At 36.9% G+C, this 15078-nt stretch overlaps 1 protein-coding gene across 2 annotated transcripts; it reads right to left on the reverse strand.

The window, feature by feature from the left end:
• Positions 1-1528: 1528 nt before the first annotated feature.
• On the reverse strand, positions 1529-7398 carry LOC310947651 (protein FAM98B). 2 transcript variants are annotated; one of them, XM_083914533.1, is made up of 8 exons: positions 7349-7398; positions 6268-6374; positions 4502-4627; positions 4103-4365; positions 3930-4010; positions 3720-3836; positions 2105-2201; positions 1529-2022 (listed from the first exon to the last, which is right to left on the reverse strand). In XM_083914533.1, the coding sequence occupies exons 1-8, from the start codon at positions 7390-7392 to the stop codon at positions 1973-1975; spliced, it is 885 nt and encodes a 294-aa protein (XP_083770659.1). In that variant the 5' UTR covers positions 7393-7398; the 3' UTR covers positions 1529-1972. The 2 variants fall into 2 exon arrangements, with proteins under 2 accessions (XP_083770659.1, XP_083770658.1); XM_083914532.1 differs by having other exon boundaries at positions 2105-2251.
• Positions 7399-15078: the final 7680 nt, after the last annotated feature.

Genomic DNA, 15078 nt, shown 5'->3' on the forward strand with positions numbered 1-15078 from the left:
CCCCCGATGGTCAAAAGAGCTCATTAAAGCGTGTAGAGACTTTACTTAGATGGAATCAAATGTATTTGTTACAAATGTACCAATAAACATAAAGATGCTTTTATAGCAAAAGGGACATATCACCTCATGGAAAGACTTATTGGAGCTCCATCTTCAGTGATACAAACTGGAGTAGAGCTTGGCTTGTGCCATTTTTAATTTCTAAAAGAATTAGAGAATTACATCTCAAGCTGTTACATGACATCTATCTTACTAAAGCGTACATATCTACATTTTCTCACATCGATGGCAGCTGTTCCTTCTGTAAAAAAGAAAGTATCATCTATTTATTTTATAAGTGTCCATTTTCTATCACCTGGTGGAAGATTTGGATCATTTTCTTTTTGCTAAAACTTCAGTTAGGTATCACTTTGATGAGAAAATTATCATTTTTGGCTCCTTCTCTCACAATAATACATTTAACATAATTAATCTCTTCACGTCACTAGGCAACCCTTTCATTCCCATTCATTTTAAATTGAATTAAACAATATTTTGAGTCTCTGTCATATGTTGAATCCAGCAAAAAAGGTTTATCAGCTATTGAATTTTATTCAAATTACATTCAGTGAACTTGTCGGCCATTATAACTTGAAACGTTTTGATAGTGTTTGCCCTCATGTAATTTTGATCCGTGCCTTTGTCATGTCTTGGAATATCTGTGTCTTTGTGTTTTTGTTCCTTTTTCAATTGTTTGATGTGTGTATACTATCTGATGATAAATAAAGTTTAAAAAAACACATGGTTATATCTCATGGGTTATATCAAAGAGGTTATAATATTGATTATAACCTCTTTGGGTATATCCTCTATTTAAGGTTGAGCGCACATGGACATATTTTGGCGAATTGTTTTCTGTAGCCACTGTTTGACCTTTAATGACTTTTGTTGTCATTGTTTATTTATGTTTTTTAAAAATATATACTTAAAGGTTGAATACGAAGATTGAGCAGAACACCGCCATCCAGTGTCACAAGATCGTAGTCACAACAATAAAAAAATAATTCCAGCAGTCGGGTTGCCAGGTTCCTTGCCGAGTGTGTCAAGCGATCAGCCTGCTCCATGTCAAGTGATGAATCATACAGGGTAACGACTAATCTACACTAATCAATTAATTTTACAACAGTATTTAACGTTAGCCAGTCCTCAAGTTGTATGTAATCAATTAGCTCAATTTTCCTCATGTGTTGTGTAGTTATAATATTAATAATAATATCCTGTGTGCTTCACAAATGCCTTCTCATTTATATTTTAGTAAGATCTGTAGGCTGCTTTTTACAGTAAATTCTAGTTTTAAAGAAATCCTTATTCACAAAATTAAAGAGTTGAAATGTGTGAAAAAAAAGAGCAAAACTTCAGATGCTTCCTGTCTTGGGTGAATCCGTCACTTAAATACAGAGTAAAACATTTTTCCACATCAGCGTTATATTTCTCTCTAAAAACAAGAGCAACATATTAAATGTTTGAGTCATTGATGGGCTTAAAAGCATTACACAAAATAAAAAGTTTATTCTTTAGTAAACAAAACATTTCTATAAATGTGCAAAGAAACACATAAAATTAAATCATTATTATCATTATTTTTCTCAGCATAAATATTACAAAAATAGCTGGTCATATACCAGTACATTATAGCAATGAGATGCTATTTTAGAAAAGTATGCATCCATGTATATTTACTAACGTAGAAGTAAGCAATATCTCTCGCTCTATTAAATTATATCACATGTAGCATTCTCCAGCCATATCACATTTCATAATAAGGATTTAAATAACAAAAATATTCCTCAAATTATGCAGTAAGAGAAAAACATGTTATTCTCTTTTCCCTTTCTTCTTTTTATCTGAAAATCGACGTTGTTGATGGTGTCCACCTCCTCGTCCTGATCGGTTTCCTTTCTCCCTTCGACCTTCCCACGCTGGCATCGGAGGCTCAATTTCCCCGGGTCGTCCTCCTCTGTCTGGTACGCTGCCCATCAACATCTAGTGAGAAGAAATAAAAAATCAGAACATGTCTGTATTCTGAGATAGAGATGTCTTGATTTATAACCGTTGATGGTCGTACCTTGTAGACGGGCGTGCTTGTTCCAGCCTTGATTGGCTCGAAGAAGGGCTGATCCGCTCTTGTGGCGATCAGAAGAGACGGGGAGACTCGGGAGGAGCTGAAAAAGGATGAAAGACGAGGCACTGAGGCCAGCGCTTCACACCGCTCCTAAATAAAATAAATAAAGGACTGATTGAACCGTTTGTTTTCATGATGCACACTGATGCTTCTCTTGTCCCCAGAATTTATTTTCACAAGCGCTGCAACGAGTAGTGGATTAGTCAACTGACACATAAGTAGTCAGCAGCAATTTTCAGTCATTATAGCAGAACTAGTAAGTAGGTAAGTAACATTTATTTCTAGAGCACATTCAAACACAACTCCCACTGACCAAAGTGCTGTACAAAGCATATTAGCTGAAAGATAATAAAATAAATACACTTATAAATCAGTGATTTAAGCGAAGACGCTATCAAGAGACAGACACTCAATTACAGATAAAACAGGGTAAGACAGTTAACACGCAGGGACAGCCAGTGTAAATAGGTGTGTGAATACTGTAATGGAAAGGCCATTTCTGATGTCAGCTGGTTCCAGAGCTGAGGGCCATCAACAGAAAAAGCTCTGTCCCCTTTTTGCTAAAGCCGGGACCCTGGGACATGAAGGAGACCTTGGCTGAAGGATCGGAGGGACCTGGGGGCTACCTAGGTGAAGATCTTTAAAGACCATCAGCAATATTCTAAACTGTATCCTGGATGGGACTGGAAACCAGTACAAGAAGGCTAGGACAGGTGTAATGTGCTCAAGCTTTTAAGTCTTTGTGAGCAGCCAAGCCGCTGCATTTTGGACCCTCTGAAGCCGTGCCACCATTGTTAGAGGGAGACCACAATAAAGGGAATTACAATCGTCTAGAGAAGAGGTAATGAAATCATGGGTGACCTTTTCCAGGTCACTGGACTTGAGTTTGGAAATGATTCTTCCAGTGGCAATGTCAGTCTATCAGTCGGTCCTACGCTTTGGTCCAGACTCAAATATTGGAGATTTTCTTTTTTAAAACTATAACCACAAAAAACTCATGTTATGATATTGTGTACACATATTCATGTTCCCCAGAGGTCGAAGACTGATGACTTTGGTGACTCTGCTGGCTTTTCCTCTACAGCCGCCATGTTTACATTTGTGGTTTTGAGTGAAATGTCTCAGCAACTTTCTGATGAATTGTCATAAAATGTGGCCAACACCTTCATGTTTCCATCAGGATGAATTGTAATAACTTTGGTGATCCCTGAACTTTCGAACTAGCTCCTTCATCATCATCATCATCATCATCAGCTCCATTTAAAGGTGTTCAGTACTTTGGTTTATGACTAAATATCTGCAAAACTAACAGCATTCCCATCAGCCTCAGCTGTGCTTTGTGTTTAGTGCTCATTGGCACATGTATTTTATGATACCACACCAAACTTAGAGACTAAACAAACTCCCTCGTTAACTTGGGCAATGTCTTTCAACCTTTATTGGAAGTGTGTTTAACATCTGCATGCAGAAGACAAACCACCTAACAACCAAACGATCCACTTTGGCACCACTGTTCTGAAAGTACGTTTTAACAGATGCAGTGATTTCACATGCCTACCTTTTGTTTTTCTCCCCACGCAAATGACTCAAGTGTAACCTGAAAGCGTTTGATCATCATTTGTCGCCGACACTGATAGTCCTCTGAGAGAACTTGGTTGATCTTTGTAACTTGCACCTGAGAAACAGAAAGAAAGAAGAAAAAAGGTTGAAATGCTCGTGTTGGTTACAAATGATGTGTGATGAACTGGTAACAGCCCTGGAAACATACCCACTGCTCTGAGCTGAGGCTGGTGTTGAGAAGTGGGTTTGTCATGTATCCACATGGTAGACGAGTAAGCCTGGACTCCACCTGCATTAAAATTACATTAAAAAAAATCCTTTCAGTGCTTCTCTGGTTTGTAGCCACGACTAATACGCATCTCAGCCTCTCCCACATCTCACCTCCCTCAACACCTCTGTGAACTGAGAAGAGGCATCCATGTGAAGGGCGTGCAGCAGTAATATCCATTCTGCCTGCATCTCCGCCTTCCTTCTGTCTTTGTCAGCGTCATCGTCTTCATATTCCTGACACATCTCAGCGAGTTCACGGCTGTGATCTTCCACTCGCCGCTCTTTCTCAGACTCCTCTGCCGTCGTCTTCTCCTCAGGATGCAATTCCTTATGCTTCATTATTCGAGCTGCTTGCAATTCTGATACAAGGAACTCTAAAAGGATCACAAACATGAAAGATGATACACCCTTTGTCTTAAAAAGTTGTCAGGAAGGGCACTACAATAATAATTTACTACCTTAAACACACAACTCTACAACAGAACCCACCGGACTCCTATTGTTTCTCACCAGTGACTCTGTTGAGGACGGACGGTCCCAGCAGCTCTGAGGTCAGCGCAGCGAGGGGAGACACCATGTTTGACAGTAAAACTCTCAACTCTCCCACCAGCAACACGTCACCTGTCATGTTTGAGTCTGGAAAAAAGGGAAGACAAGGCCATTTTATTTATACAGCACGTTTCAGTGCTTTATATTAAAGTGCATGCATAATGCAAAAGGTGACAAATACAGAAGAATACCATGAATAAAATACAAGCGTTCTGTACAGTATAGTACATGTTACCCTGCATTTACATTCATACATTGTACCACGGTATGTTCTAAGTGTACATGCTGTTTTTTTTCTTATTTAGAGGTATATTGATATATTGGACGATATTAGCCTATTGCAGACACATTGGTATCGATTTAAAGTACATGTTGGCCAAAAGTAAAAGGAAATTGCAGTACAGAAATGTCAAATTCATGTTTGAGGTACTTTTGAAAAAAAGCTCCAACTTTTTTTATTGTTAACTCTAAAATGTCTTTTATATCTATGCATTTATTTTGCTATTTATATTTAGTATCTTTGACACAAAAACTGTCTTCAGGATGAATAAAGGTCAATACAAAACCAATCCAAATGACTTCTACGAGAAAGGTTTGTTTGTTTTTGAATGTGGACACAGTTGTAAACGAGCTCAGGTCATCGTCAGGTAAAAAAAAAAACAATTAACCAGATGTGGATATTATTCTACTCTGTGTGCCGTTTCTTAAAACCACCACCTGTGACTGGACCGTAGTTTAGTGCGTCAAACACCGGGGATGCTGGAGGTCAGTCAGAGTTGAGGGTGCAGAGAGAAACTCTATATAATGACGATGTATATGCTGGGTGACATTCTTGGTTTTTACTTCAATTTGAATGTCCAGGATCATTTATGTCTATAACTAAAAAACTCAATCTACACGGTCTGTACAAGGGGAGAACATGATATGTTTTAGAGGTGAAATTCCAGTGTGAAATCATCCCAGGGTCTTTTTTGGCAAATACACTCATCAAATAAGCCATTGAGACAATTTTTCCAGTGTAACAACTATTAACGGTGAAATCACTGACAACCGCTAACAGTATTAATGTAATGTAATGCGGCCTGCACTGATAAGCTTGGGGCTGCATGGTGAATGTGTTAAAACATCTTTTTTAACCACTAACATTGCTCAAAAAAACACCAAACCTCTGCAGTAGCATGAGAAGAGTCTCTACACATTAACTGAAGCACCAACGTAGTATGTGAACCCGGAGTTTATTAAAATAGGGTTTTGAAAGACTTACCAACTGGTCTGGGTACCAGCTCCTCTCATAGTAAAGTCCATTCAAGTCGATTAGCAAATGCATTTCAAAAGGACGGAGCCCATTGATGCTTTGTTTAATGTGTAGGGACTCTTATCATGCTACTGCAGAGGTTTGGTGTTTTTTTCAGCAGTATTAGCGGTTAAAAAAAAGACGTTTTAATGCCTTCACCGTGCTGCCCTGAGCGAATCAGGGTCGCCAGCGACTCTACAGGAATTCTCTGTTAATAGTTGTTACATGAAAAAAATTGTCTCGATGGCTTATTTGATGAGTGTATTTGCCAAAAAAGACCCTGGGATGATTTTACGCCGGAATTTCACCTAAACTCTTTTATCAATTGATGTTTTTTTAATGGTTGGTTTTGGATTTCTACTTCCTGTGTGCATGTCAAACAGCGTGCAGGACACGCTGCAGCGCGGCCAGAAGGTTAGTTAGTAATAAAAACCTTGCAGCTCTGGACAGAGTGACCTCAGCTCTGACGTCAGCCAGGTGAGCAGCGGACACGGAAGTTCATCACATTTACACCGTCTGAGGCACGTGCCGCCGGGGTACCTGAGCAGGAAGTAAAGACGACCGGTGAATGAACTGCTGCAGGTCGGCCAGTGTCTTAAAAACCGTTGTACATCCTCATCTAGACATGTATCTGTCCCATATTATACTGACTCTCCAGAAGGAAAAATGAAGAAAGAAGAATAAAAAAGTTTTCCAAAAAGACACTGTTGCCACCCCTAATATTACTAATATTAATAATACCCCTAATATTACTGTTTATTGGAACGGTTTCACAGATCATATTGATTTTTAAAAAACCTGGACGCTTCCTAACAAGTCTTTCTTACAAAATCACTCACTAATATTATCCTGCTAATAATTATATGCAAACATTTAAAAAAAAAACATTAATATTAACTGCTCCTTCTGTAATTTACATCCAGAAACAGTTGTTCATTTGTTCTGGCCTTGCTTTTACACTTAAAAAACTACATGCAGACCTTATTTTATATATTTAATATTGACTCTTTCAATATAGGTTTTATTTTAGTTTGGGAAAATGTTGTTTTTGGTTTCAATAATAACAGAAGGAAAATGTTACTTTTAAATAACTATGCTTTTATTTCTTGCAAAATTTCATATTCATTAAAGTAAATTTCCTAAAAAAAACAATGTTTTTAGAAAGGAAATGCAACTTTACCTTAAACTAATCACAAACTCAGAAACTGAAAAAGGCTGTTAAAACCATAGTTAAAACCACAGACTTCTGTAAAGTGTTAAACCTTAATGAACTTCACCCCCATGTTCTCTGTATTCTCCCTGTTTTCTGTTTGTATCTCAACTTATGGTAAATAAAGCTGAAAAGAAAAGGTCGGTGAGTGTCCTAATATACTCGAAAGGACAACATATAGCTACTAAATTACATATTTAAGTAGTTAATGTAACTGTAAGCAGGTTTATATAACAACAACAACAACAACAACAACAACAACAACAACAACGACAACAACAGGGGAGCAGTTGAGGTTACTCACCCCACGGCTCTGATGGCTGAAACTGTCCCTGCGCTCCTCTCCATGTCTCTGTAAAGTTTACCCCGGTATTAATCTGTGGTTCAGTCACAACTCATCACAGTTCAGGCCATAGATATAAAGAGTAGATGCCGCATCGAACGTTGGGCCGCGAGAAATGCGGCCGCCATCTTGGATCGGTCATCCTACCAGATAAGTTCTATGAGTGACTCGTTGAGCCTCTGAGTTGAGCAGCAGAAGGAACAAGATGCCAGAGCACTGTGCAGCGTATTCCTGCTCTAATCTAATATTACAATATTACAATTCATAATCAGTACGGTACAGTACAATTTTAAACAATTATACATAAATCCATGCATTTTTGAATGTTATAGTGAGTCCCTCAGGCTGTGGCAGGTAGATACATATTTAGCTGCCAGAGGAGCTGCTGTCCCTTATTTTATTATTATTATCTTGTCACAGTAGAGGCGTGGAGATTAGCCTCTGTGGGAATCTTAGTTAATTTACCCCCGGCCAGATGTGTGTGTGCAAGCCTGTGTGTGTGTGTGTGTGTGTGTGTGTGTGTGTGTGTGTGTGTGTGTGTGTGTGCCTGTGTAGATATTAAAGGAGAAGCAGGGAGGAGAGGGGTTGTCGTACATGTGGTCTAGTGTAAATGGATTGCACATATCCAGCAGTAGGTCAGCGGAGGATGTGCTGTGGTTTCATGAGAGGAAGACACTTCAGAGACAGTTCATCTCAGGTCACCTCAGATATTCTCAGTTTTGTTTTTTTAAATATTGAACATGACATTGACATGAATTATGAGATCATTTTTCATGTCATGTCACTTTTTTTTTTAAAGTTTAGACTATCAAAGGAGAAGTGACAGAATCTGATCAATATCCTTTGCTGTTAAACTGTTTCATCAAACAGGAGCAACATGATGTGGGGTTTATTATAAAGAATGAATTAGAGATTTACGAGGCAGGCGTGAACATGTATTTCCACTCTGTGCCCGATATTCTCACAGCTGAACTAAATGTTCCATACATTTTTACTTGGTTCTCCACATCTCCACTTAAAGCAGCACGAACGTCACATGTTTGTAAAGCGGAACTGATGAGTCCAGGCTTTTTTAGTTCAGTTGTACCAGAGAAGTTGAAACAGTCTGAAAAGAAAAAATCATACATTTATTTAACTAAGGAAAAATCTTAAATCGTTTGTATAATTTAAAATGGATATTACTGAACTATGCCCCGTGTTTTTGTTTGCACATTAAATACAATTACTACATAATTAAAATATGTAATAAAGAAGACATTCACATAATTAGACCTTGCCTAAAAACAAAGGACACAGTCATTTTAGATACTATACAAAGTACTCCTACAACATCACTTTCTTTACCAATTAGAGCTACACTCAAATTGGTAACTGTGCAAGAACAAAACAGTGTGAAAATGATCGATTTAACAAAATTTTATATATATTTTTATACCACACACACTCGCTCAAATGTGGACCCTCCCTCTCCTCTCCACTACCACGACTATGCGACTGGCAGAGCATGGATCATTTCTGAATATTTATAAACATATAGGGTTCGGCTCTTGTTTTTGTTTTTTAGTGCTTTAAATGAAAGTGTGTCTGTTTGACTTGTATTTAGATGTGTCCAAAATGTCATCTCTCTCTCTGACCTAATTGTATTGATACTCTTGATTTATATGTATTTTAATTTTCTCTGAGTGTGTGTGTGTGTGTGTGTGTGTGCTTGCGTGTGTTTGTGTGTGTGTGTGTGTGTGTGTGTGTGTGTGTGTGTGTGTGTGTGTGTGTGTGTGTGTGTGTGTGTGTGTGTGTGTGTGTGAGAGAGAGAAAGAGAGAGAGTGAGTGAGAGAGAGATTTATGTATTCATGTATGAAATACAGCCTATTAATACTCTATAAATGATTTCTCTTGTTGTGTTTATATTTATAGTGTTTGCAAAACACCTATCATACATCACATATATCATATATCAGAATATTCTATTACTGTTAATCCCACTGTGAATATTAAAATACGCTGAACCGTGTCCTGTCCTTACACTGAGTGGAGCGGGCGACCGGGCCAAGATGGCGGCTCCACCGCTCGTCAGCGTCAATAGGCCCAACGTTCGATGAGGCGTCTACTCTTTATGTCTATGGTTCAGGCGTGTTTATAAACGCTGCTTCCTCTTTTGACACTGTTGATGAAAGGTCACACAGCTGCCACCTGCTGACCGGAGTGTGCACTGTTAACTAACATCACTTAACAACAACAATTATAATCAAGAACCAGGGAGCTTTCAAATAAATGCAAGAGAAAAAGACACCATTTTAACTACATAGAAAAAATAAATACAGAAAAAAATGGAGTAAATATGTATAGATGAATAGAGAAGGGGCTTTATGCAATATATTGTATATTTCCATATGTTAAAAAGGTGAAACAAATAATCTTAGACTCAACTCAAATCTAATAAGTTGCCCAAAGTGCTGCACAACATACATAAAGCAAAGTGCTGGCAGTAAAGATAAAAACAGCATAAATCCTCAACATTACCAATAAGAAGGGTTATAAGAACAATTACTAAGGTAAGGTAAAACAAATAAAAGCTAAAAGGTGAAAATAACAGGTCAGTGAGAAGAGGTTCGTCTTTAAAAGTGATTTAAAATGCTCCAGAGTTTCAGCTGCTCGGACCTGGAGGGGTTTAAAAATACTGTATAAGATAAACAATATATATAGAGAGTAAACAATAAGCTCTTAGATTCATTTAGAGAATAAACAATAAACTCTTAGATTAATTTAGAGAGTAAACAATAAGCTCTTTGATTCATTTAGAGAATAAACAATAAATAAACACTAAACTATTAGCTAAATATAGAAATAAGAGATAAGAATAGAAGTACAATAAAATGAACATAAAATTAAATCAAATAAGATAAATGTAGAGGATAAATATAGATAAGTAGAATATATAGGACTATAGGAGTATTTTCCCTTTTGTTTTATTTAGCGGATCAATCATAACCAAAATACATTTATTAAATTCTTACAACAACAACAACAACAACAACAACAACAACAACAACAACAACAACAACAACAACAACAGAAAATAAGCTGACAAATTAAAAGGAAAAAAATGGTAATTATAATTTAAATTAACATCCGCTTACATTTTTACATCTTAAGCCATTTCTATAAGATATATCGTGGGTAAACTAATAATAATAATAATAATAATAATAATAATAATAATAATAATAATAATAATAATAATAATTTACACTATAGTAGAAAATGGAATAAAGTACCCAACAATAACACAAAATAAAGACAATAATAATAAAGCCGGTAAGACGTGTTGGAAATGAACTGTGTGCTCACATTAGTTATAAATAGATGAATATTGACTGATTTTAAATGTGTACGTGATATTAACTGTGCACTTCCTCCCCCATGATACTGTTAATGTATGTTAATAATTATGTTATTATTTATTAATGTTCAGAAACTCTGTTAACATGTGTCACTGATTCTTTACGATCCTTTAATCAGAAACTCAGGAAGTGAACGACAGTGACGTGTGTTTGACATTTTATCCACCAGGAGCCCCCAGAGGTCTGTGATGGTTGTGAGCGTGCAGCCAACCCAAGGTACTTCATTACTACTTCAGTATTTCCATTTAGGCTACTTAATACGTCTAAGCCACTACATTTCAGGGAGAAACAAAACATTATAAATTTTATTAAGCAATGAATAATGTTGTCATTAGCTCCACCTTTTAAAATGCTGCTTAAATGTTCATTTTTTTTTTAAATTTAATCATTTGATTCATTATGAAAATGTGCTGATCGACTGTACTTTGTATTTAGATCAAATTCAACCACAGCTCGCTCCTAATGAAACACCTCTCCTTAATCATGTATAAGTATAAGTCATGTATTCATCATATTTTTGCATGATTAGAAAGAGATACGAATAGATTCAAGATTCAACATGATTCAAGATTCAACTTAGTTTATTTGTCATATGCACAACAATTAAGAGTCTCATGTTGAGTCTCATGCTCCTTCAACAATATAAAAAGAAAAATTACAAGAGAAACTCAAGTAAAGAGCAACCTGAGACTTTGATGAACCCCAAAAGTGCAAAGACGTAGTTAAAATTTAAGTAAAGAGAAAATGAAACATCAGTATAAAGTAAGATGTAGAATAAATGAAATGTAAACAAAAATAAAAAATATTATAATTACTGTAAATGAAAAGGAATACTCTACATGAAATAATTAGAATAAAATAAAATATATAATAATAAATGTAAATGAAATAGAATACTGGACATGAAATATAAAAATATGAAATAAGAATATTTACACGTAACATATACAGGTGTAAATAAGTCATTATGTCATAAAAAGATGCAGCATCACCAGGTGTGAAATGTAAACAGACATTTTTAAACAGATGCTGTCTTTTCTAAAGTGGCGCAGAATAGTTTCTCTCACTGTAACGCATCGTGCTTTGGCTCTGCTGCTTTAGTCTCTTCATCTCCATTATGATCAGTGTCTTTAATATTTTTATGCCCTTTACTCGTAGGGCATAATTTGGCACGCTCAGCACAAGTGTTGCTGATGCTGTGCAGCTACAGTTGATAGTGTTTTTGGTCTTGTCAGCAACTGTTTTTATGGTTGTGAATTTCTTTTCCCCACCTCCTGCAGAAGCTCTTACAGACGCAAACCTTGTATTAAACTGTTAGAGCAAAGTAGGAGGGTCCTCTGTGGTCGTGTCGCAGCAGGAGGAGGGGTCGTTCTTCCTGTAATAAGTCATCTTGAGTGTTGCCTAATATCTCCTCCTCTGACACACGACTGTATCTGCACGCTCGGGCAGACAAACACACTTGCTTCATTAGCGCAGTCTGTTGCCTCCTCTCCTTTGGAGCACTGCTGGACCACACGTGTCACACTTACGACAACAAGCCCCTCCATCATTCCTGTGAACTGAACAGGAACAATGAAGACAGTGGTGTGTACGTCAGGCCTCGGCCTTCTTGCGTTTGCTCGGCTGCTGCTGCCATATGTACAGAAGATGTGCTGCACCCCGACAACAAAGACCCTGCCAGTGCGTCAGGATGCTGCGTCCTTTATTCCCCTGACACTGACCTTTGAGCTCTGGCAAGCAGCCAGACAAAGCAGGCAGGCAGCCCGCTCACGGTGGACTTGAGCACGTGTCGGGTGGGCCCATGGATGACTGAAACTCTCATTCCCCCATATACAAACCCATGCTTCAAATATCATGTTGGCCTGAATGTCTATATTTCAGGGAATCCAAGACAAGTTTTTGGTCACATTTGGTGCAGATCATGCAAACAGTGCACTGTGTTCTACTCAAAAAAGTTATATCAACTGAATATTTCTTAGCATACAACTTTAATTGAAGGGTTTTGTACGCTACCATTGAGAAACTGTTAATGGAAAGAATAATACGACATAAAAGTCAGACTAAAGTTCTTTATACATTGATGCAAAAATCATATAAAAATCCCACATTTGTCACAAAACAGTCACTCACTCTCTGAATGTAGACACATTCATATCGTCTCACTATGATGCCCTACAAAGCCAAAGTGCACTAACTATCAGTAAAAATGTCGTTAAAGTTTGTTTATTGTCCCAACAAATGAATATGTGGCACGCTGATGATGGATTATGGTTCACTAGTTTGCCATTTAATAATAATTATCCAAATAAATTCTAACCTCCATACTTTCAGACCCAAAATTATGCAGAAATCATGTTGTATGTGATTTTGTTGTTACTGCACTTGGGCTTTGTTGGGCAGTGTGCACCGTACGAATAAGGGACAGTGAAACAAAGCTGTGAAATGATGCATAATAAAAAACAATACATCATACAGTCATTATACAAGAAGCAGAAAAATAAAATAATAAACTCATGATTGTGCGTGTGGGACCGATGTGAAACAGTCATACAGAAAAATGGAAATGTAGACATTATAGACAATGATATTAACACTATAGGACCATAAGGAATTATAATAACAATATAATATTTTGATGTTACATACTGAAGACACATGGAGGAGTCAGTAGTGAACCCAGAATGGAAATATTCTAATGACTGGACAACTAGAAATCCATGTTACACACATATTAAAGCTGGTTGTTGAATGTTTTCTTTATTCTTGTATTTTTTGATACTACACCAGAGAGGCGTCGATTCAATGCAAGGATATTTTTGAGGCAGTAGTTCGTGGTCAATTAGACATCTTACATGAATTAGTACTGACTGCATTTGACAAACATTTATTCTTCCTGAGGTTTCTTTAACAAACTTTTTATTTAACTTTTTCTTTCTTTTTGTACGTAAATGCTCCTTATCCGTGCATGGTGCTTTTGTCTTTGTTTATGTGCTCATTTATTTAAATGTGCCAAACTTTACACACTTTTATTTTATGTCTGTGTTCTGCTTTATCAGTTCCTTCCATGCGTATGTGTTATGTTTTAATTTGTTTCATTTACCTACTCTGTAAAGTGTCCTGAGATAACTTTTGTTATGATTTGGCACTATAAATAAAATTGAATTGAATTGAATTGAATTTGCTATGCTTATGTGTTCTTGTGTTTATGTTTACGTGCTGCATTTTCCTGTTTGCTTTTTAACGTTTTCTTAAATGTCATCAAACTGCCAGAGACTGCAGATGAAAGTTAGCCTGCATGGCTGAATCTGGCACATTTACATGAGTGACTTCACTGTTCCTGTTAAATAAAGAAATCAAATCAAATCAAATCAAAGCAACAGTCTGAAGCAAATGTGTAACGTATAACTGACTTGGCTAAAGTACTATACTTAAGTACAATTTTGAGGTAGGAGTACTTTACTTGAGTATGTTCTACTTTATGCGTCTACCCCACTATATTTTTGGAGGAGATACTTTTTACCTTACTTATTTGACACGTTTTGTCACTTGATACTTTACAGATTCAGATTATTGATACAAATATAATAAACTAATATAATATGATAGATTATTACAGAATACGATACACAAAAGTAAACAGAGCTGGCTCTGTCTGATGTTCCTGCCTGTTATAGGGAAGGTTTTCGTTGCCACTGTACTCTACGGGGAAATTGTTGGGTCTATGTAAATCATAAATAAGTCATAGAGTGTGGTCTATACCTACTCTGTAAAGTGTCCTGAGATAACTTTTGTTATGATTTGGCACCGTAAATAAAATTGAATTGAATTGAATTAAATAAAGTAATTCAAATTAGCCTTCACCACATGCAACATTAAAGTGATATGTACATGAATCTATAATTTATTATAATCCAGCAATATAATATAGAAGCATAGAAGTAGCCTATGTTTATGTTTACTTTATAGGTTTTTGACTTTTTGTATATTTTGATGCCTATACTTCTGTACTGTAGTGAGCACTTTGAATGCAGGACTTTGTAACAGTGTTTTTACTTCTTCCACCACTGATCACATCACACAGGTGTTTCTATGCTTTGTGGTAATTTTCCACCATAAACTCTTGGAGCCTTGAACAGGACAGGTGTCAGTCTGTGTAGAAACTGTTGCTCAGGTGACTGAAGCCACATCCCCCTGGAGACGAGCAGTCATCGGCTGCTGTCAGACGGACCTGCCCACTTTCACTGTGGAGCTCAAACCATCCGGACACCCACTGGGAGAGCAGCAGCACCCAGG

Source organism: Echiichthys vipera (genome assembly GCF_963691815.1).
Source record: "Echiichthys vipera genome assembly, chromosome: 5".
NCBI lineage: Eukaryota > Metazoa > Chordata > Actinopteri > Perciformes > Trachinidae > Echiichthys > Echiichthys vipera.

Coding starts and splice junctions, on each gene's coding strand:
- LOC310947651 (XM_083914532.1), bottom strand. CDS start 7,392: ATGGAGAGGAGCGCAGGGACAGTTTCAGCCATCAGAGCCGTGGG. Junction 6,375..7,348: donor TCAGCCATCAGAGCCGTGGG/GTGAGTAACCTC, acceptor CTTCCTGCTCAG/GTACCCCGGCGGCACGTGCC. Junction 4,628..6,267: donor ACTCTGTCCAGAGCTGCAAG/GTTTTTATTACT, acceptor CCTTTTTTCCAG/ACTCAAACATGACAGGTGAC.